We start from the raw sequence: 25,364 nt of genomic DNA, 5'->3' as shown, positions 1-25,364 counted from the left end.
TGAGTATTCACAGGAAAGTGTAAGACTGACTAGGAAACTCGACTGGCAGCCGGCACAATTCCTATTGTCGCTGCTAGATGGGGCTTTATTTATTCCATTCCTGACCCTGTCAAATGACAGGAAACAGGCTGTAGATTTTCGATGTACTTATTCTGATCATAAACCGATCATTTTTCATCTTTCCTGGGTTCGTTTTCAAGAGCCATCTTTTCCATCGGAGAATGTTCTTAGATTACAGTAGACTCTCCTGGCATATAAATAAACATTTAAACACATTTGAAATAAACGATAGGAATGAGATTGACCGTCAAATTGTTCACCTCTATAATAAGGTCAATAATGCATGGAAGTACAGTACAGTATGTCATTCGTATCGCCAGAAATCCCGCACACTTGCCTACGCGCACAATGACAGCAGATGTAATTTACCGCCAAGTAGCGGTCTTGCATCTTGCTGTGGGGTCCAGAGCATCTATCATAATAATAATAATAATAATAATAATAATAATAATAATAATAATAATAATAATAATAATAATAATAATAATAATAATAATAATAATAACAATAACAATAATAATAACAATAATAATAACAATAATAATAATAATAATAATAATAATAATAATAATAATAATAATAATAATGTTCTGGACCGTAATAGTGCTTTATGGAACCTGATTGTAGTTTACTCTATAAGACAGATAAATCTCAACTTCTGCACCCAGATAAAATAATAAAATATTTTCAGTATATTTGTCCCCTTTCATCAATATCTGTGTGTCAAGAAATATTAAAACTACAGGCTCCACACACCTTACATACTGAAGTCATATGCCATCACAACAAGAATTACTTGATGGTGTGTTTCTCCAGCCAAAATAGAGCCTCGACTATTTGTAACAGGAATGTCTCATTATCATACCAAGTTCTACAGAAGTTACAAAAAACTGAATTCCTTCCTAATCTTTAACTTCCTCCAAAATGCTTCTTACAAAATATTGACTCCACCCATGATGTTAACTGGACGATTTTTGTATTTCTTCGAAATGTCCTCTTCAATCTGCAAGACAAGCAAATGTTCACTTTAACCAAATTTTATTACCATTATAACAAAAACAAATGATTGTCAAAGCAAGGCAGAATGTAGGAAATAAATCAAGTGGGATAAGGAAAACATGCAAAGAAGCAGTAAACACACAAGACATATATAGATTACAATAACACAAAAAATAAAATCTGACATTTCATCAGTCACCAAGGATAAAATGTGAGGTGTTGCAGTAGACTGGACAGTATTCCAGAAGGGATGGATGAAGTACTGAGTATAGATGGGGAAGAGTTTAGCAAAAGAAAGAAAGAAAGAAAGAAAGAAAGATGGAAAGAATTATCGAATAAGGCCTGAGTCCACTTTAAACAAAAGAATAAACTCTTATGCAATCTCCATTTCTCTCAGAGCAGGAACAGAGGTAAGGACAAGTACATGACAATAACAGAGAAGCATTCATAAAGAAAGAAGCATTGCAGGGGTGTGCAAGAATTAAGGAGGCAACTGCATTGTTACCATAACTTCTGAAGCTCTTCAATCACTTTGAGGAAAATAGAAATTTCTATATGGAAGAAGTGAAACCAGATATTATTTTTGGTATAATTATTGCTGTCCTCTTTAGGATATGGTCAGTTTACATGAAAGGAGCTACAGGTGAGGTATAGAAAGAGCTAATGGTAGATCAAAATGTTTTTAAGACTGGAAGAGTTTCTATAGATTACAAGGGTAGTAAACCATTTATCTTGGATGACAAGGTAAGGCTGCCACATCTATGAAGGCCATAACTGCTGAGCACAGGCTGTTAGATTTCTGCTACCCCTGCAAATACTTCCACCAACATTAAGGTTTTATGAACAGCTAAGGAATATGGCTGTTCTACTCTCATGTCTGTTATTCTTTCTGTTTACTTTAAGGCTAAGAATTAGCAGCAATATTCCATTTGTTCATGTGCCTTTCAGTTCAATATGGCTTTAGGTTGTGAATATGAGCGCACTGAGAGTCTGCCTGGAAGTGTTTTAGACAGTGGATCAAAAGTGAAAGTGATAATGAAGAGAGTGTGTGTGATAAAATTTAAGTGAGGCTGACGACTCATCATCCCTGTGAGGCAGCGACAGTTGTCTCAGTCATCAGTCCACAGACAGGTTTCATGCAGCATCCAAGCCACCCTATCCTGTGTTAAGGACCATAACCTTAATTAATTAAGGTACAGCATTTGCCTGGTGTGAAAATGGGAAACCACCGGAAACCATATTCAGAGCTGCCGACAGTGGTGTTCCAACCCACTATCTCACAAATGCAAGCTGAAGCTACGTTATCCAAACCACACAGCCGCTAGCTCAGTCTGTATCAATGTATGAAATGAGCAAATTTCTTTTCTTAAGAAAGACCTTCCTTAATTGTGCTAGTCTGCAATTTATGTCATCCTTACTTATTATTTAGTTATTCTACTACCCAAGTAACAATATTAATCTATTTCCTTCAAGACTTCATCTCCTAATCTATTATTTCTTGCATCACCTGACTTCATTCGACATCACCCCACTACTTCTGTTTTAGATTTATTTTATTTATTTATTTAATTATTCATTCATTCATTCATTCATTCATTCATTCATTCATTCATTCATTCATTCATTCATTCATCTTATACTCCTCCAAGACTGTGTCCGTACCATTCAGCAGCAATTTCTCTAGATCTTTTGCAGACTCAGATAAAATAATAGTATCAACGGCAAATCTCAGAATTTTCATTTCCTCTCCTTGGATTGTGATTCCCTTTCGAAATTCCTCTTTGATTCCCTTTTTCTTCTGTTCTACATAAACAATGAAAAGGAGAAGGGACACAAACTGTAGCTTGGCCTCAATCCTTTATGGATTGCAGGTTCTTTCTCATAGCCCTCGATTCTTATCACAGCAGACAGATTTTTTTTACAGATTGTAGAAATCTTTCTTCCTCAGTATCTGATCCTAATCACATTCAGAATCTCAAATAGCTGGGTCCAATCAACATTACTGAATGCCTTTTCTAGATCTACAAATGCCCTGTACATCTTTTTCAAGTTTTTCGCTCCCTTCTTAACTACTCGTGGTGATGGTCACTCTACAAAGACAGACTGTCAATTCTGAATTTTTAACACAGTGTTTTCGTCCTGTTTTCAATTATATCACACTGAAAAATGTTTAGACTAAGAGGTCCACAACCTCACTATAAACATTTATTGTTTGTTTCCGTCTTACCTCATTTGTTTTCCCTCTTTTCTTCAGAGGTTTTAACACAATTTTTAGCTTTAATTTATGTAAAAATGTTAACTTTTTTCACTGAAGATGTCTCAAACGAGTTGATTATTACTCCATCTAATGATAGAAATGTGTATATATTGAATTGTTTTTTATTTCCATCATATCTCTTTTGTTTTTCATTTGTTCCTTCAATATGTTTTAAACACATTTTTAGCTTCTACTATGTAAATAACTTTAACCCCACTTTTTTCACTGAAGATGGCTCAAACGAGTCGAAACATGTTTGACTTTTATTACTCCATTTAATGCTTTAGTTATGTACTGAATAGGAGGACATATTAAATTTTCCTTTGTAAAGTGAAAACCGTCAATATGGAATGATTCTAATATCTTGTAATGGAAATGCCATCCAGGCAGGCAAGAAAGCAACCTCAAAATAAAGGTTGCCAAATTAAGGCAAGACTTACATTTTTTTGAAAAAATGCTTGATCAATAAATTAACTCCCAAATTTTTAAAATTCACCAAGAAAACTCATAGGAACGCAGCAAAAACTCATGCAACTCAGTTTAAAACTGATAAAATTTGGATTGAAGACAAAATCAAATTTATCCATAAAAAGAAATCTCCTCTGAACCACAAACTATATGGAACTCATTTAGAAGTCTTTGCCCCCTCGAATGGACATCCTTTCAATTACACGTCACTAACAAAATCATACTTTGTTAAAGAAACAACAAACACTTGACATAAAATGGAATGCTCTCTCAAAAACAACACTTAGAAAACATAATACCGCAAACAGCACAAAACTAAATGTTTTTTCACGAACCTGTAGTGAACATAAGTAACATCAATCTCGATGCCAAGAATCTCGAAGAGCTGAGCAAGGGACCTAAACATAATTGGGGTAATCCTTCTAACCGCGATAATTTAATTTCCACCACAGCTGAATCTGAATTAGCCACTAATAAGTTACCCATAAACATACAAGAAAAGGTCCGATATGAAGTCAAACGTAAACTATCTTCTACCCTTAATCAACAACAAACCATTAAACCCAACAATGAACACATAGCTAAAGTCCACAAACTAGAAAAAGTCAAACACAATGACTTAATAACAACAAAAGCCGACAAAGGGAACACTACCGCAATCATGGACAAAAGTGAATATATCAATAAAGCACAAACGTTTTTTACAGAAAACAACTTCATAAACTCTAAAAAAGATCCAACTAATAAAATACAAAGAGACCTAAAAACCATTATTAAGAATGTTTCATACTTGTTTAATGACCTTGAAAAATCCAATATTATTATTATGAATCCGAAGCTTCCCACAACAAAAGCGCTACCCAAGATCCATAAAGCCGACATCCCCATAAGACCCATTATCAATTTCAGAAATAGTCCGACTTATGAAATATCTCAGTTCATTCACAAACTCCTTAAATCATACTATCGTTTTCAAACCAATACATCAGTGAAAAATTCCATAGAATTTTGCAATAAAATTATACACTTTAATTTATCCAAACACCACACTCTTCATTCATTTGATATTACTAACATGTATGCTAATGAGCTGGTTAACAGCACCGCACAACTGATTAAGAACAATCTTTCCAAATTCAGCAATTTAAATATAGGCAAAATAGATGAATTTATTCAGATTTTGAAATTTACATTGAATAACAATTTCTTCACTTTCAATAATGTCGTTTACCAACAGATAGGTCTTCCCATGGGGTCACAAGCTTCAGGGATACTTGCAAATATTTACATCAATCATTTAGAACATTCTCACCTTACTGGTAAGATTAACGGCATTCAACGCTAGACACGCCATGTAGACGACACGTTTGTTATTTTAGACTCCCATGTTACTAACAGCAATACAGTACTTGAAATTCTCAACTCCACTAACCCACATATAAAATTCACCATAGAGTCAGAAAACAATAATGCCCTCAATTACCTGGACTTCCATCAAGCACAACTGCACAATACTTTATCCTTTAATACATACAGGAAACCCACCCATACCATCCAACAAACACCTATGCATATAAGAAAGCAGCTTACAGTAGCATGGTACTCAGAGCATTAACTGTTCCTTTATCTTGCAAGAATTACAAAAAAGAAATTAATACTATTTACAATATTGCAGAACACAACGGTTTCAGTAAAACCTTCATCAACAGAATCATCAATAGATATAAGAGCAGACTCAAGGCTACCCTAGAAAAAGATTCTGCTCCTAAGGAGAAGTTTTCCACTTTCACATTCAATAATAGTAGCATTTACAAAATTCCTATCTTTAAAAATCACAACATTCAAATAGCGTTTAGAACCTCCCACACCAACTCCAAACTCATTTTCAATCCACACACTTTCAACAATAACAATATTAATAATAGATATCTGAACTCCGGAGTTTACAAATTAGAATGCCAATCCTACAATTCCAGCTATGATGGTCAAACAGGCCGCAATTTCGTCATAAGATACACCGAACATCGCAACACTCTCAAATATAATTGTTTTTCAGCTATGAGTGAACATCATACAGAATCCAGTCATGAATACACATCAATAGATAAAGATCTCGCATTATGAGCAAAAAGGCACCATGCTCAATATTCTCGAGAGCATCCACATCGATTTAGATCAGTTTACGAACTACTCTCATAATTTAAATAAAATCAACGAAAAAAAGAACATTCTACTTGAAACATTCATAATCATCATCATCAGTTTTCCACTCCAGTTGCCCGGGTGTGGTTTACGAGCACTCTCCACTTCTGTCTGTCCATGTACCACTCTTCTCTCAAGACGACATCCCAGCTGATTCCTGTTGTTCCTATGTCCTCTTTCACTTGGTCCAGCCACCTCTTCCTAGGTCTTCCTACCGGTCGTTTTCTGGCCACGACTTTGTGTAGCCATTGTTTTGCTGTCCTTCCATCGTCCATTCGTTTGACATGGCCAAACCATTTCAAACGGGCCCTTGTCACTATTTCATTCAGGGATGGGTACTGTAACGGACTCTTTACTTCATCAGCAACTACTGTTATGAAACTCGCCACGCACATAACCTTTCTTCTACGATTTGTATGGACTTACCCTCATCATGATATAACTGCATTTTTCTCCAACTGGAACTTGCATACTTCATACCTTGCATGAACTCTACTCTATTCATCTTCACCATCTTCGATAAACTAACTTCCTTTTGCCGGCTGAAGTCATGTGACCGCCTGGTTTATTCGCGCATGCTTCACTAATCTCTGGAATCTTCCAGATATATTTCTCATTCTACTCCACACTATAAATACCTGGCCTTCCTCTGGAAACATTGAGATGGACTTAGGCCTGTGTGGAGGGAGCAACATCCTACGTCAACTTCGTCCTTAATTATATGTGCCCAGAAGACTTCATGTGCGGGCAGTTCAATTTGTTCCAAGATGAGGTATGACAAACTGATTTCTTTACTGTAAATACTTTTAATCGCATTGGGATAGACTTTGCCTGCAAAATTAAGCTGGGAGCATGGCATTTCCAGGCCGAAATTTCACTTGCCCTTCTTGGGTTTAAAACTTTTCATTCACGACCTTTCGTAACAACTTTCTTTTGAAATGTGCGTGTGGTGTATTGGCAACTGTGCGACTTCTATTGTACACGTACTTCTATTCGTTCAGTGCTTCAGGATATTGTGAAACTGGTTCTATGAAACTACATGGTGATTACTCGGCTGTAGAACTATGTTACCTAGTGTTAATCTGTGGGATAACAGAAGTAGTGGTGACCTGGATATTGTATTTGCATTTTGTTCAGATAATTCTTTCTGCTGGTGTACTCGAATTTGCTAACTGAACATCTTCCCTTTCTTGTCGTTCTCGATTTCTCTTTTTATCGCAGTATTCATTCTTTCCTTGTTTGCCCTTTTCCTTTCCTGCGGCATCTTCTCTTTTTCCTTTCTTTCTCTTGCATATCTTATCTCTTTTTGTTGTTGTTGTTGTTGTTGTTGATATATGAATTTGTAATCCGTGTAAGTGGTTGGGAAAATTTTATATTTATATAGTTCTCATTTCATGTAAATTGTCAGATGTTCGATTTATTGTTTCAATATATATATATCTATTTTTAAATCTTCTACTGGTTTCTGATCTATTTTCACTTATGTCCCTTATTCCTTCGTATATTTCTCTTTAACTTTCCTGGTTATGTAGCATACTCCCTTTACCCAATGTCTTGTAACTCTGCAATGCTTGTTGGAGATTTCTAAGTCCACGGCCTCCATTCTTAATTTGATAGTTACTCCACTGCATAAATTTTACTACTCGAGGGAAACTATTCTTAGATTTTCCATTGGCACTATAATACATAATATATGTGTATTACTCCCATGGGCCCAGTTACAGTACACACCAGCTTGCTCCCTTATTCTTTCATTCCTTACCCTGTCCCTTTTTGTCTTCTGTACCATAGTTCGTAGGAACTTCATTTCTGCGGCTTGTAGTTTGCTGTCCACTTGTTGGGTTGTTGTGCAGGTTTCTAGGCCATATGTTATTATGGGGGTGAAGTATGATTGGAATAGAATCTGCTTTGATCTTAAGGGAACTTGTTCGTTCCAGAGGAGGTTCCGAACTTGATGGTAAAACTGAGCTGATTTTTGAATGCGGTTGTTAATCTCATGCTGTATTCTGTTATCACTTGAAATGATGCACCCAAGATATTTATATTGGTCTACTGTTTCCAGTTGTGTACCTTCCAGCATTATTTTTCCTTTCTTCTTCTGCCTGTTGACAGACATAGTAACAGTTTTCGATTTATTTATTGTTAATCCGTGTGCTTTCAAATGTTCATTCCAGGTGTTCAGCCTCTCTTGGACTTCCTTCTCTGTATTTCCCCAAATTACTACATCATCTGCAAATGCAAATGCATTGATGTCCATATTGTTCTTCTGCTTAATTTCTTTCATGACTTCATCCATGACAGTGATAAAAAGTAATGGTGAAAGGGTACTGCCTTGTTGCACTCCTTTAGTGGTTTGGAACCAATCAGAATTACCGTTTCCTATCTGTACGCAACTGCAGCAGTCTTCGTAAAGCATTTTAACTTTCTGGATAAGCCCCTTGGGTACATTCTTCTTTCTTAAACATTCCCATATAGTCTTCCTTGGAACACTATCAAATGCTTTTTCGAGATCCAAAAACACTAGTGTTAAGTCTTTGCCCTTCTCCCAATGCTTTTCTAACAGTATTCTAAGTGCAAATATGAGATCGGTAGTTGATCGGTGTTCTCTGAATCCATATTGTTCTTCCTGTAGTTGTGGTTCTATTATTTTCCTTAGCCTTTTTTCAAGTATTTTCTCAAATATTTTCAAACCATGAGACAATAAAGTGATCCCTCTATAATTGCTACATTTCTTCCGGCTTCCTTTTTTGAAGAGAGGTATTATTATTCCCTTTTTCCAATCATCTGGGACTTTCCTATCCTTCCGTATTGCATTAATTACTCTATGAAGCCACTGTATTCCTATTGCACCAGTTGCTTTGATCATATCTGCACTGACTTCATCAAATCCTGTAGATCTTTCTTTGGGCATACTATTAAGGGCCGTCTCTACTTCCTTTCATGTTGGCGGACTCTCTTGGTCAGGCTCATCATTGCAGCTTAAACTGACCTGCGTGGTTACATCATTGGAGTCTTTCCCAGTACTGTTGTATAAATTATCAAAATAGGATTTCATGATCTTCCTTATTTCTGTCTCCTCCCTAACTATGTTACCATCTGGTTCCTCTATTGCTGTTATGTATTCATTGTCTCTTCTTATATTTCGTATTGTTCGGTAAAGCTTTGCTGTCTTGCTCTAGTTTATCTGTGAAATCAGTCCAAGCTTTCTGTTTTTCTTCGGCCACAATTTTCTTTACTTGTAACTTCTGATCTCTGTATTTCTGCTGCAGTTCATTTACTCTAGATTCGTTCCTTTGACTTCCTTTTTGCATTTCTTTGTCTCTGGCTTTCCTGGTTTCATTTTTCACTTTCACAGCAATCTTCACCCAATTGTTCCACCAAGGAGTTTCCTTTCCCTTCATTTTGCTATTAGTTTTACCACAAACTTCTAATGCAGCTCCGACAATGCTTTCTTTGAATCTAGTCCACTTGATGTTGCCTTCTTGTAATGCATCTGATGGTAAATTATTGGTCACTTTTTTTGTGTATTCAACTTGTTTCTCTGTCTTCTTTAGCTCCCATGTCTTAATTTTTGGTTTCCTGTATTTCTGAGGTCTATAAATTTCAATGTGCTTTATTGTTGCGAGGAGAAGTCTGTGGTCACTGTCCAGGCTTTCACTTGGTATAACTCTGACATCACATATGGTCTTTCCTGCTTCATTGTCAGATATAAAATAATCTATCAGAGTTTTAGTATCTCCATTCCAACTGTATCTTGTTAGTTTATGACTTAGCTGCTTCTGAAACCAACTGTTGTTTATTCTCAAGCCATTCCTTACACATAGATCTAGAAGACTTTCTCCTTCTGGGTTCCTGTCTCCATAACCATGTGGACCTAGTACATTTTCATATCCACGCCTGTCTGATCCAACTTGAGCATTTAGATCTCCCATTATTATGATATTTTCCTCTCTTTCTATAGCTTCTTCTAAATCAGTTCGGAATTTTTCCTCTTCGTTACAGCCAGTCTGTGGGGCATACACCTGGACTACTGTCAGCACACTCTTGTTAAGAGAGATGTTCAACTTAATAATTCTTTCATTAACATATATTACCTCACTGATGACATCAATGTCCTCTCTTAATATAAAACCTACACCATTTTTGGCTTCTATTTTATTTCCATTCCAATGTAGTTTGTATCCTTTTCTTAGCTTTTTTGTTCCTCTTCCCTTCCACTTTGCCTCACTCAGGCCAAGAATACAGAGGTTCCTCCTTTCCATCATATCTATCAGCTCCTCGCTTCTGCCAGTCAGGGTCAGGATATTTAATGTTCCAATTCTGTGTTTAGGACTCTTTCTTTTGGGCTTCTTCTCAGAACATCGTACTTGAACATCAGCCTTACGGTCATCATACGTTGCAGATGTTTGAGAAGACGTGTCTATCCGGTATTTTCTTTGCGTTCCGAGGCTCGTTTTGTAGTTGAAAGCAATCGATATAACCCTTCAGTTGACTTGCTAAGCCTAACACTGCTGGGGATTTTCTGTCAGGGGTATTCTCCCTTAGCCTTTGGCAGTCCCCTACTTCACTGCAAAGCAGCAGCTGATGAATTTATGTGTCATTTCCTACACAAGGGTCTCATCAAACCTTCTAGGGGAAAACTCCTCCACCCGTAGCTGTTGGTCTTCCCCTAGTTTGTCGGGTTTGGTGTCAGCCGCCCAACCCTCGGCCAGACAGTCGCAGGTAGTACCGTCTACTGTCGGATACGGTATCAGGATCACTCCTGACCTGACTGTATCATTCATATATTCTATATATTTGTTAGGACTTCTATAATAAAAACCAACCTCGCCTCCATCTCTCCAACTCACCACCACTCCCCTTTTCCCCACCAGCCCTGCACCCCTCTTCCCTTCCCTCTTCACTCATCCCATCCTTGCAAACACAGCTGAGCCAACAATAGACATGATCCTAAGAACGGGACCGTTAACTTTGAGAAGGTCAGGCTGTTTCAAGAGGACAACCGCTTAATAAGTAAGTTTCTTCACACTTATTTTCCATTTTTTACTTATCAGCCCAAGTTTCACATACAACCTAATTTTTTTCATTACAGATTAGAACTTCATTGACGGTCACATACAGTTTACCATGCATCTGTCATTTTCTCTAACACAGCTTCTCAATTTTTTGCTGCCCTCCTGACTATTTAAAATAAGGCAAACACACCTAGTCAACATTGGAAACAATCACTGAGAACGAGGACTGCTAAAACTGAGAAGATCAGGCCTTTTGAAAGTGCTACTATTCTAAAATTTGAAATTCATTGGCGGTTTTCCATCACGTGACACATACATTTCACCTGGCACGTGTTTCCTCTCAAATTTAGATTCTCAAATTTTTCGCTCCCCTCTTAACTACTCGTGGTGATGGTGACTCTATAAAGACAGACTGTCAATTCTGAATTTTTAAACCACAGTGTTTTCGTCCTGTTTTTAATTATATCACACTGAAAAATTTTTAGACTAAGAGGTCCACAACCTCACTATAAACACTTATTGTTTGTTTCCGTCTTACCTCATTTGTTTTTCCTCTTTTTTTCATAGGTTGTAACACACTTTTAAGCTTCATGTAAAAATGTTAACTTTTTTCACTGCAGATGTCTCAAATGAGTTGATTATTACTCCATCTAATGATGGAAATGTGTATATACTGAATTGTTTTTTATTTCCGTCATGTCTCTCTTGTTATTCATTTGTTCCTTCATTATGTTTTTAACACATTTTTAGCTTCTATTATGTAAATAACTTTAACCCCCTTTTTTCACTGAAGATGGCTCAAACAAGTCGAAATGTTTGACTTTTATTACTCCATCTAATGATGGAGTTATGTATTGAATAAGAGGACGTATTAAATTTTCCTTTGTAAAGTGAAACACTGATGATGTTGAAGTATTCACACTTGAAAGCACATGTGTTTTAGGGAATAGGTATAATAACATTCTGTCTAAAATTGGATGGCACTTCTTCTGTATCGTACATCTTATACAATAAAGGAATAACCTCGCTATGCCAGTTTCTGCTAAGGCTGTTGGTAATTTTGAGGGTATGTCATCAATTCCAGGTGCTGTGATCCTATTTAAGTCCCTCAAAGCTCTGTCAAATTCTGACCTCAAAATTGAATCTCCCACTTCGTCAGCATCAACAGCCTCTTCTTGTTCCAGAACCATACCATGTACTTCTTTCCCTAGATACAATTGTTGAATGCGTTCCTGCCATTTGTCTGCCTTGTCTTCTTTCCCTAAAAGTAGTTTTCCGAGTTCTTAATATTCATACATCTAGTTTTCCTTTCTCCACAGGTTTCCTTTAGTTTCCTAATCTACATTTCCTACAACTATACAACCTTCAACAGCCTTACACTTCTCTTTCAACCATTTTTCCTTAGCTGTCCTTACTTTCTATCTACATTTTAGCTACCTCTGTTGATCAGTGGTAGAGTGTCAGCCTCCAGATCCCAAGATAGCGGGTTCAAACCCAGTAGAGGTAGTCGGACTTTTGAAGGGCGAAAAAAAGTCCATTCAACCCTCCATGTTGTACGATGTCGGCATGTAAAATACCCAACAAAATTAATTAAAATCTCAGCCACAGACGCCCAAGAGAGTTTCGGTTTACTCTATCTGCCATCTAGCGGGCATAGAGTAAAATGGAATGTTGATATTGACGAGCAGACAGCCAGGTGGCTTCAAATCAAAATACACATGGTAGCTGAGGCCATACGATTATTTTTTCTTTAAATTTTTGCTTTACGTTGCACAGACACAGATAGGTCTTATGGTGACAATAGGATAGGAAAGGGCTAGGATTGGGAAGGAAACGGCCGTGGCCTTAATTAATTTACAGCCCTAGCATTTGCCTGGTGTAAAAATGAGAAACCATGGAAAACCATTCTCAGGGCTGCCAACAGTGGGGGTTGAACCCACTATCTCCCGGATGCAAGCTCACAGCTGCATGCCCCTAACCGCACGGTGAACTCGCTCGGTATTATTATCTATATATATATAAAATAACTTGTCCTGACTGACTGACTGATTCATCATCGCCGAGCCAAAACTACTGGACATAAAGAAATGAAATTTTGGGGATATATTCATATTAAGATGTAGGTGCTCGCTAAGAGAGGATTTTTGGATATTCCTTCTCTAAGGGGGTGAAAAGGGGGGTGAAATTTTAAAATGAGTGTATCTACATCTCAAAACTTTAAAGGTTTACAGATGTAAAAATTGGTATTTAGAATCTTCTTTAAAAATAAGGAAACACGTATTTTTTTATTTTCAGAAAATTCCAACAGGAGGGGTGAAAAGGGTGAAAATGGGGAAAAATGGGTTGAATGCCTTTAATCAGGATACCGGTACTTATATCTCAGAAACTGAAGATATTACAGACCTGAAAATTGGTACTTTTGATCTCTTTTAAAAATAAAGAAACACGTATTTTTTTGTTTTTGGAAAATCCAATTAATGGGAGGGTGAAAAGGGGGTGAATTTTTAAAATGAGTGAATCTATATCTCCAAACTTTTAAAGTTTGCAGATGTAAAAATTGGCATTTAGAATCTTCATTAAAAATAAAGAAACACGTATTTTTTTGTTTTCGGAAAATCGCAATAGGAGGAGTGAAAAGGGGTGAAAAAAGGGTTAAATGCCTTTAATGGGGCTACTTATATCTCAGAAACTGAAGATATTACAGACCTGAAAATTGGTGTTTGGGATCTCCTTTAAAAATAGAGAAACACGTATTATTTGTTTCTGGAAAATCCAATTAAGAGAGGGTGAAAAGGGGGTAATATTTTAAAATGAGTGTATCTATATCTCAAAACTTTTAAAGGTTATAGATGTGAAAATTAGTATTTAGAATCTCCTTTAAAAATAAAGAAACATGTATATTTTGTTTTCGGAAATTCCTAATAGGAAGGGTGGAAAAGTCTGAAAAAGTTGTCCAACGCCTTTCATGAGTCTACTTATATTTCAGAACCTGAATATATTACAGATCTGAAAATTGGTGTTTGGGATCTCCTTTAAAATAAAGAAACACGTATTTTTTGTTTTGGGAAAATCCAATTAATGGGGGGGTGAAAAGGGGGGTTATTTTTTAAAATGAGTGTATCTATATCTCGAAACTCTTAAAGTTTATAGATGTAAAAATTGGTATTTAGAATCTTTCAAAAATAAAGAAACACGTATTCTTTTGTTTTCGGAAAATCCCAATAGGAAGGGTGTAAAAGGGTGAATAATGGGTTGAATGTCTTAAATGAGGCTACTTATATTTCAGAACCTGAAGATATTACAGACCTGAAAATTGGTATTTGGGATCTACTTTAAAAGTAAAGAAACACGTATTTTTTCGTTTTTGAAAATTCCAAATATTGGTGGATGAAAAGGGGGGGGTGAATTTTTTAAAATGAGTGTGTCTACATCTTAGAACTTTAAAATTTACAGATGTAAAAATTGGTAGTTAGAATCTCCTCTAAAAATAAAGGAACACATATTTTTTTGTTTGCTGTAAATCGCAATAGGTGGGGTGTAAAAGGGTGAAAAATGGGTTTAATGACTTTAATGAGGATACATATATCTCAGAAACGAAAGATATTACAGAACTGAAAATTTGTATATGGGATCTCCTTTATAAATAAAGAAACACGTATTTTTTTAGTTTTTGGAAAATCCAATTAATGGCGGTTAAACAGGAGTGATAAATTGGGGTGAATTTTTTGAAAGACTATATCTACAGAATATCTTGGAAACGTAAAATGTTACAGACGTAAAAAGTGGGTGTTTGGAATCTCCTGTAAATGTAAAGAAACATAGGTGATTTGTTTTTGGAAACTCCACTTAAGGGGAACTCAAAAGGGGAGAAATTTTAAAATGAGAATTTTTACAGTATATCTAAAAAAACTTAGCATGTTACAGAAGAGAAAAATGGTATTTTTATCTCTATTAAACATAAAGAAACGTGTATTTTTAGTTTTCGGAAATGCCACTTGGGTGGCGGGGGGGGGGGGGGGGGAATGTGACTGAAAATGGTGTTGAATTCTTTTAACGCTACTGATATCTCAGAAATGAAGGAATTACAGACGTGAAATTTGATATTTGCAATCTGCTTTAAAAGTAAAGAAACACGTATTCTCGGAAAATCCAATGAGGGTGTGTGTGTGTGAAATAATTGAAAATTTAATTGACTTAATTGTATGAGAATACATACATCTAACACAAACAAAAGCTGTTACAGACGTGAAAATTCGTATTTGGATCTCCTTTAAAAACAAAGAAAAACGCGTTTTTGGGAGGAAACCATCTTGGAGGGCGGGAGTGTAAAGGAGTTGAATTCCTTTCATGAGGACACATAAATCAAAAACTGAAGAAGTTAGAGTCGTGATAATTGGTATTTAGCAGATCTTTTACTATTAAAGAAACACGTATTTTTTGCGGGAATATTCACTTAGTGGGGGGGGGGAGTAGTATGAAATGAAGTGAAAAAATAAATTATTTTTATGGGGATACTTATATCTCAAAACTGAAGGTAATAGACGTGAACATTGGTGTTTGGAATCTCCTTTAAACATAAAGAAACAAGCCTTCTTTTAATTTTTTTTTTGGGAGGGGAGTGGGTGTCGGTAAATAAACTTAACGGTGGTGGGGTGTAGAAGGAGGTGAAATCTATTGATTTTACTGTTCTTAATGTACTTATAAGGATCCTCCGTTGCTCAGGCGGCAGCGCGCCGGCCTCTCACAGCTGGGTTCCGTGGTTCAAATCCCGGTCACTACATGTGTCATTCGTGCTGGACAAAACGGAGGCGGGACAGGTTTTTCTCCGGATACTCCGGTTTTCCCTGTCATCAGCCATTCCAGCAACACATAATAGTAATAATAATAATAATAATAATAATAATAATAATAATAATAATAATAATAATAATGTTCCGGACCGTCGTCAGTTGTGCGGACTGCGCTGGAAACGGCTCCTGGACTGGTAATGACTAAGAATGCAGTCCGGCCGCGGGTTTAGTGCCACCAAGGCACCCAATATGACACCACGCCGGTTCTCCTGAAGGATTTTATCCATATTAAAAATGATTATAGGAAAATATGGCAAAGATTTAGGGACCCAACTGACCGGGAGGAATACCTGAGCCTAGCCCGGGAAGTACGAAATCGATTGCTGGAAAGGAAGATTGAAAAATGGGAGGAAACATGCCGAAATCTAATAGAAAACGAGTCAGATCGGGAATTTTGGTGGATTCTCGCCGGAAAACGAGTCAGATCGCGAATTTCGGCGGATTATATATCTAAAACAATAAGCATTCAATTATAAATTTCAGTATAATACCGTAGCGAAGCACGGGTATCTTGCTAGTTATCTATATTTTTTAATCGCCCGTATTTTTTCTGCCTTTCTCATCTTTTGCACTCTTGTACTTTTGCCATTCATCAGTCAGGTCCAGTATCTTCTGAGTTATCTACTGATTCTTACTTGATCTTACCTTACTTTCTAACATTTCTTCAGCAGCCATACTGGTCTCATTCTTCATGACTGTACACTTTTCAGCTGTTGTTTCCTTCAGCCTTTTCATTTAGTCCTTGTGCAACATATTCCTTGAAACAATCCCTTGCACTCTTTTCTTTCAACTTACCTAGATCCCATCTTCTTGCATTCCGTTCTTCGATTTCTTCAACTTCAGATGACATTTCATGACCACTGAGTTGTGGTCAGAGACCACGTCTGCTCCTGGAAAGGTCTTACAATCCAATACCTGGTTTCTGAATTTCTGCCTGATCATAATGAAGTCTATTTGATTTCTTCCAGTGTCTCCAGATCTCATCTATGTATACAGTCATCATTTGTGGTGTTTGAGCCAAGTATTAGGAAGGACTAAATTATGATTGGTGCAGAATTCAACCAGCAAACTTCCTCTTTCATTCCTCTGTCCCGATCCTAATCCTCCTACTGCATTATCTTCTCTTCCTTGGCTTACCATTCCTTTCCAGTCTCCCATCGAAATTACATTCTCGTCTCCTTTTATGTTTTGCATCAAATCTTCTATCTCTTCATATTTGTTTTAGATTCCTCCATCATCTGCTGAACTAATAGGCATACAGGCCTGCACTATTGTGGTAGGCATTGGCGTGGTGTCTATCTTGACAACAGTAATTTGTTCACTATGCTGGTCATAGAAGATCACCCACTGACCTATTTTCTTATTCATTATTAAACAAAGTCCTGCATTTCCTATTTGATTTTGTGCTGATAATTCTGTAGTCGCCTGACCAAAAATTCTGCTCTTCCTGCCAACGTACTTCACTTATACCAACTACGTCTAACTTTAGTCTATCCATTTCCATTTTCAGAATTTCTAACCTACCACAACAATTCAAATATCTATCACTCAATGCCCTGACTTATAGAATGTCAGTATTCATTTTCCTGATGATTGCCCCCTCTCGTGTAGTCCCCACCCGGAGATCCAAATGCGGGACTATTTTACCTTCATCGTCAGTACACCATTCATACAGAGTGAGCTGCATATCCTCGGGAGTTATTTACATTTGTAGTTTACCATTGCTTTCAGCCGTGTAGCAGTATCAACACAGCTAAACCATGTTAAATATTCTTACAAGGCCATATCAGTCAATCATCCAGACTGCCACCCTTGCAACTTACGAAAGTCTGCTACCCCCATTTAGATGAACGATTTGTTAGTCTAGTGTCTCGACAGATACCCATCTGATATGGTTGCACCTACGGCTCGGCAACCTGTTTCATTGGGACATACAAGCCTCCCCAATGCAGCAAAATCACATTGTTCAATGGGAGAGTACCATACTTACGCTAAGTAAATGGTTCTGAACAAAATTACAAATACTCTTCTAGTCCCACCTGTGCCTTATCCCACAAATTTCCACTGAAAGTGTTTTACTGTTCAAGTTACCAATGGGTACTGTTCTGTGAGACTCTACCCTTAAATATGAAATATCTTCACCTTCATCAACCCTCTCCACCTTACCTACCATCCCTAAATACTATTCCTTTGTGTTCCTTTGAAACTTCTGTCAGTCCACCACACACAACAGATCTTATGCCTCCCCGACTGATGGTGTGTGTGATATGTATGATTTTGTGTCATTTTAATCCACTATGCATGAGTCTTTGATATCTTTACACATTACTGTATAATAGGGGAGATAAAGAAGCAAACATTATACAAATTATTATAGATTTAAGTGAACATTTACAAAAGTATATTAAAAAATGGTCATGGTGGTAGCAATAACTGTGACAGCAGTTGTTTTCAGGAGAGAAATAATAAGTTAACTGCTTGCTTTCAGCCTGTCTTGCAAAACATGGTTAGCCTTATACAGAATAGTCACTAGCCATAGTAGGCATCTAAGCAAGGTAAAATACCATCACTGAAAGGTGACAGTGGAGTTGACAGGCAAACAATCTGCAACATAATACAGGATTGCAAAACCTGGACCTACAGAGCAGACCTCACCAATTTTCTCATAGCAAGCAGATAATTTTTTCTCTACTTTGGACATTTTGCTGTAAGGATTTATGCTATTACGAAGGCCATCTGGAAAGTGGTACCCGTTTGCGCAATAAAGACACAGGAGTAAATATTAACAAATATACACATTTTTATTGGAAAGAGCATACTTTACACTACTTCTCCACATAATCTCCAAGCAAATTTAGGCATCTGTCATAACGTGGGACGTGTTTTTGTATTCCAGCGCCATAGTCCTCCGCCACCAGCGTATTGAGATGCGTAGTCACGGCTCGTTTAAGTTCTCATCGCTGTCAAATCTTTTTCCCGCCAGAAAGTCTTTAAGCTTCGGAAAGAGATGAAAATCCAAAGGGGCCAAGTCCGGGCTATACGGGGGATGGTCAAAGGTTTCCCACTTAAATTGCTGCAAAAGTTGTTGTGTTATCACAGCTGCGTGAGGCCTGGCATTGTCATGAAGGAGAATGACGCCTGTAGACAACAGACCTTGCCGTCGATTTTGTATTGCCCACCGTAATTTCTTTAATGTTTCACAATATGCATTAGCATTAATTGTGTCTCCACGGGTCATAAAATCAATGAGTAGTACACCTCTGCGATCCCAGAAAACGGTTACCATGAGTTTCCTGGTGGACAGAACTGTCTTTAATTTGTTTTGGTTTGGTTGGTGAATGAGCATGATGCCACTCCATTGACTGTTGTTTACTCTCAGGTGATGCATAACAAACCCATGTTTCGTCCACAGTAATGATGCGAGTCAGGAAAGAGTCTCCTTCATCAGAATAATGTCCCAAAAACGTCAGTGCTGCAGCCGTACGCTTAGTTTTGTGCTCCTCTGTAAGCATGCAAGGGACCCACCTTGCACAGATTTTTGAATAATGCAGATGGTCTTTGACAATTTCATGAACAATTGTTCGAGACACATTAGGAAAATGTTCACAGAGTTAATCAATTGTGACACGCCGATCGTTCCTCACGCATTAGTCTACTGCACTCAGCAGCTGGTCTGTAATGACAGATGGTCTCCCTGAACACTCCTCGTCGTGTGTATTCCCCCTCCCCAGGTTGAGGTTGCGACACCAGCGCCGAATAAACGACTCGTACATCACATTGTCTCCATACATCTCCATTAATTGGCAATGAATATCACAAGGTCGAACGTTTCGTGCATTAAGAAATTTAATCACGGCCTTCACTTCACAACTGGCGGGGTTCTCAATTTGTTTAAACATTTTAAACGATCACAGACACAACACAAGCAATTCTAGTGTCACGCAACCTCGCACAGAGCAGGCAGACAAGCCACTGACGCGGTCTGACCTTGCCCAGTGGCTACCCAAGTCGTCAGCACTTCATGCGGCACTAATGGGTACTACTTTCTGGATAGCCCTCGTATTTTTATGTTTTGTATTTCGTATTATGTGTGCTACTACAGTATATGCTAAATAAATACAAATAAGATTATCAGTTCCTTGGAACATAAATTGGAAGGAGACCTCGCAAAGAACGAAGGCCAAGAAATCCAATATCATAGCTGCCCTGCCAACTTTTAGAAATAAAAAATAGGAAGATTTTTTAATTCTTGGATTTCATCACATAGTGGAGAGAGGGGCAATGGGACATGTCGGGAAATGGGATGTACCCCTCTAAATTCCCTCCCCTGGTAGCAAGCATTCTGCAATCTGCTTCAATCTAATGGGGATTTACCATAACGTTGATGCGAGCCGAGTGTCAGCCTGAGTTGCGTATGTTTCTTGTGCTGTGTAGAAATATTCGTTTTATTACATTATCTTACATCAGAAGGGTTGAATTTACAAACTAAACTGTCCACTATTTTCTCGAAAGTCTTCAGTTTTCTGAATGTGGAATGCAATATCTTGTGATACACATGTGATTTCCATTTTTCTTTCATCGGTTATAAAATGGCAGGACAAAAAGTGTGAAGGTGTCTAGAAGGGTAATAGTACATGCTGTGTCTCATTACTCCTTCAGTGCGTACAATTATCCCTTCCAAACAAAATAGTTTCATGTTTTACCAGAGATTTATGTGAATGACACATTTACACTCCATTAGCAAAATAAGACGTATATGTCCATATAATTATAACTAAAAATTACAATTTTAGATTGTTCGGAACAGTAAGAGGGCTACAGATAAGACTTCTTGGTCTGAAGAAACGTTAGTTGCTGTAATTGCTTCTGTTGGAACTGGACATAAAGTGTGTGAGGATGGGCGTCAGTTTGGTATTCATGAGGCAACTTTAAAGAAGCATTTGACATGTAGTTTAATGGGAGGACCAAAGATGGGGAGGAAAACTGTCTTTACCGAACATCAAGAAAAGGAACTCTGTTCTCACCTTCTTCAGTTGGCTAGGTTGTATTACTGCATGATGATGATTGAACTACGTCGTGTTACCTATGAATTTGCGGACAGGAACAATCTTTCTAACAATTTCAACAAAACTACTCAATTAGCTGGCAAGGACTTGGCGCAAGATTTCCTGAGAAGAAACCCAGTACTCGGTCTGTGGAAACATGAAGCAACTAGCGTAAGCAGAATTTTATAATTTAATAAAGCAAAAGTTGACAGGGTTTATCATCATCTCTTGACTGTCAGTGGAAAACATAAGTTTCCTCCATCACGCACTTATAACGTCGATAAAACCAGCATTTCGACCGTCCAAAAGCCACCTCAAATAATTGCCCGCAAAGGTCAAAAGCAAGTAGGGACAGCGACCAGCTGAGAACGAGGAAGAAATATTACAGTATGTTGCGCCATGAATCCTACGGATAATTATACACCACCCATGTTCATATACCCTGGTGTGAGGATGTCCACTGCAATAACACGTGGAGGCCATCCAGGAAGCATTTATGTGTGCTCCAAGTAAGGATGGATGAATGAGAACTTGTTCCTGACGTGGCTCAAACATTTCACTGTACACACGCAATCATCCGTGAAGAATCCAACTCTTCTATTAATGGACAACCATTCGAGTCACACATCACTTTCCTCCTTTAATTTCTGCAATGAAAACGGAATTGTTGTTGTATCAGTTCCTCTCCTATCCCTATCAGTGCATCATCTTATGTGAAAACACAAAGGTCTAGGCCTAAGAAGCACTCTGAAATTTTGACAGCCACACCCAGAAAATCAATATCATAGGAATTGGAAAAGAAGAGAGAGAAACAAATACACAATGGTCAAGAAGACCCGAGTTGCAAATCAAGAATATGAAGAAAAAGAAGGTACTTTTTCAAGGCAAGAATTTGTCAGATGAAATATGTGATGATGAACTTTGTCAAAATGATGAAAATGATGATAACACGGAAGAAGTGGTGTCTGGGTTGCTACAGAGGAATACCACCAACGATGTTTGTCTCTTTTGTGGTGAAAGAAGTACATACGTGCCATTGCCCCACATGGGTGGGTAATGATATGCAATACCAATTTCTGTATTTTGACAGAAGACTCAGAAACTTTACTACTTGTGTACTTGTATTCCACACTCCGTATTTCTAAATATATTTCCTATCATACTGAAGTACAGTAGAAATTGTGGATCAAACATAGAACCTTACACAGGTGTTTTGGCTTAGATGCATGCAATTGCCCCTCTCTCCCCTATATTGCGCCACGGTCTACGCGCAAAAAGGACAGGATAAAAGGCATACATATCTACAGTTACAATGTGAATTGACCATTAAATTTAAAATCTTAAACTAAAGATTGTGACAAGAAAATGTACCTAATCACTCTCATTTATGACACATACATACGAATAATAATACAGTCGAATCTCGATATCTCGAACCTTCATTACTCAAATTTTCAGTATCTCGAAGTAACTTAAATTTTCTGGCCATTTGTCCTATTCTTCACGTGTATTTATTTCTCTATTACTCCAAATTTGGTTACACGAATTTCTCTATTTCTCGAAGCAAACATTTCCTCCCTTGAAGCAAAAAATTCTTTGTAACTCGAATTTTGTGCAACATTAACTGTGCAATACGACATCTGTGGTTTGTGAGGAACAGTTAACAAGTAAAGAAAGGGTTACAGTGAAGCTGGGAATTAATATGACGGGAACCGAAAAACTCAAATTTCTAGTGATCGGAAAATCAGCAAAGCCTCGCTGTTTCTCGGGTGTCAATTAATTACTGGTCATGTACGAAAGCAAGCGCAGAAGTCGCGGGTGACAAGCTCCATTTACGAAACTCTGCTGCGTGGTATTGACGAGATGTTTCAACATGAAGGGAGGAAAGGTAAACCACAACAAACAGAAGAGACTAACGGATTTTTTTTTTCCAAAGGTGTTAACGGAGCTATGTTTCTCACTTCACTACTGTATGAACTGTATCCTGTCTTCTAAAAAGTTACTAAGTGTTATAATTGAAGTGACGCCATAAAATAGAGTTTCTTTGTATATTTTTAAGTACTGTTAAGAATAATGTATTCAGTAAAAGCCTGTAGATACACATGATTCAATAAAAAGAAATGGCGTATGGCTTTTAGTGCCGGGATGTGTCCAAGGACTTTGGCTCGCCAGGTAGGTCTTTTTTTCATTTGACGCCCGTAGTTGACCTGCGCATAGTGATGAGGAGGAAATGATGATGAAGATGACACATACACCCAGTCCCCATGCCAGGTGAATTAACCAATTAAGGTTAAAATTCCCAACCCTACCAGGAATCGAACCCGGGACCCCTGTGACCAAAGGCCAGCACGCTAAACATTTAGCCATGGAGCCGGATATATGATTCAATTACGTGCTGTACATGCTCAAAAACGGTATTCTCTATATCTCAAAATTTCGATAACGCGAAATAAAATGTATCTCCTGAGGTGATTCGAGATATCAAGGTTCCAACGCATTTATATAATACTGACACATGCAACAAAATGCATAATAGTTTCCCTTATTAGACCGTAAAATTAATGGAAATTTAATATTATAGGTATCTCTGAACACTTAGAGATCATGTTTGTTATGTTTTTCGCCATAACATGAAGAGAAAACACCAGAAACTGTCACCGACACAACTACCTGAAATACATTCAACTCATTAAAATTATGAAGTCAAAATGAACAAAAATGCAAATACTCGAAACCACCACATATAAAACAGATCGGTATGTCTCATACATTATTAACATACGATTTTGACACAGGGAAGAGCACAGAACTGATAGAAAAGACACCTGGCCTAAAACTCCAACAAAATTATGCACATAAACAATGTTAATAGTGCACGAACCACACACTATGAAACTCATTCTTTCGTCCCGATTAACTGAGTCGCTAGCGCGCGCTAACCTCTCTTGCTTGTAGGACGATTGTCATCCCGAATCCCCAGCCGTAAAGCACACCCGCTGCTGTAGCAAGCAGGAAACACGATACACGAAGGCGACGGATGATACACTCGCATCAAATTACACAAGCACGTAAGAATTTATCCTTTAACCTAGGGGAAGAGTATTGACTGTATTGGAGGTTATACTGGTCAAAAATAGGAAGAATTAAAAATGACTGGAAAATCGGAAGACGAGTTAAAAACGGAAAGTTGACAGGTAAATCGGAAGGGTTGGCAGGTATGCAATATCATGAAAATCCGAAAGAATACTAGAACTGGCCAAAAAAACGTTACTATTTTTTTTCAGCTACACAGAGAAATATCAAATCATGGATATGCTTTTAAGCTCAAAAGATGAAATAATTTCCATTTGTTTATAGCCTCTCTTTATAGGTCTAATAAGTCCAATATCACCATCTTCCAGAAACATGTCTTTCCATCCACAAAAAAGGCATCATTCTTCCATCCATATGACGTACACTGGTTGCCTGGTTGCGGTGTCGGTTTCTTGTCCATGCAAGCTTAAAAATAAATTAATTGAAGCTCTTGTAATGCTACATTTTGACTATTGTGATGTTGTTTTCAATGACGTGAGGCCACAATTTTCCCTAAGGCTACAGCGCGCTCAAAATGCATGTGTGTGATATATATGCAATTTAAGAAAATATGACCATGTGTCACCATCTTTCCTAAAATTAGAGTGGTCGGGACTCCATGTTCGTAATAACCATCATACTTTGTCTCTCCTCCATCGAGTTCTTACTACAACTTCCCCTTTCTTACCTTTCTTCGCGTTTCCACTACTTCTCAAATGTTCATGACAGACATACAAGGGCTCAAACATCCAACCTGCTCATCATCCCTCACCATCAAACTGCCGCATATAACAGCTCATTCTCGGTGTTTGCTGCACGAGAATGGAATCGTTTACCGGACAACGTCAGAGGAATACCAACTACAGTGTCATTTAAAAGAGCGTTAAGAGGTACAGCAGGATGCGAGTGACCTGTGCATTTCTGGCCTTTCAGTGATCGTGCTACTACAATATCATTACTAGCTATCATCATCATCATCATCATCATCATCATCATCATTACTATTATTATTTTTATTATTATTATTATCTTCATCATTATTGCTGTTGTATGTATGTCTCACTATGGTGGAATTTTATTTCAGTTATATTTTGATTGTGTTTAAATTATGTCTTCTAGTATTAATTACGGTAGTATTACTTATGACTTTAATACATACTAATTGGTTTAGTGTAGGAGAAGGCCCAATGGCCTTAACTACGCCAATAAAGACACTTATCTATCTATCTATCTGTCTATGCTAATTTCACATAGACCCCCAACCCAAAAACATATCTATGTTAAAAGTCACATAGGAAAGATGACAGGAGTCAAATCAAAAGGATTAAGCAAAGACTGCATAACTGTCATGTACAGTACATCTCACAAATGAAGAGTACTAGGGGAGAATTTAACA

The 25,364-nt window shown here is 37.5% G+C and overlaps 1 protein-coding gene across 4 annotated transcripts in view; it reads right to left on the bottom strand.

The window, feature by feature from the left end:
- Window positions 1-729: 729 nt before the first annotated feature.
- Window positions 730-25,364, bottom strand: part of LOC136864202 (CDK5 regulatory subunit-associated protein 3) — a 113,996-nt gene continuing 89,361 nt past the window's right edge. For all 4 annotated transcript variants that reach the window (XM_067140887.2, XM_067140897.2, XM_067140906.2 and 1 more), the window contains exon 10: window positions 730-1,063. In XM_067140887.2, coding sequence (XP_066996988.1) covers window positions 992-1,063 — 72 coding nt within the window. In that variant the 3' untranslated portion in view covers window positions 730-991. The remainder of the gene's footprint in view (window positions 1,064-25,364) is intronic.

The sequence above is a fragment of the Anabrus simplex genome, chromosome 1 (genome assembly GCF_040414725.1).
Source record: "Anabrus simplex isolate iqAnaSimp1 chromosome 1, ASM4041472v1, whole genome shotgun sequence".
NCBI lineage: Eukaryota > Metazoa > Arthropoda > Insecta > Orthoptera > Tettigoniidae > Anabrus > Anabrus simplex.
This window is presented reverse-complemented; position numbering and strand designations above follow the sequence as displayed.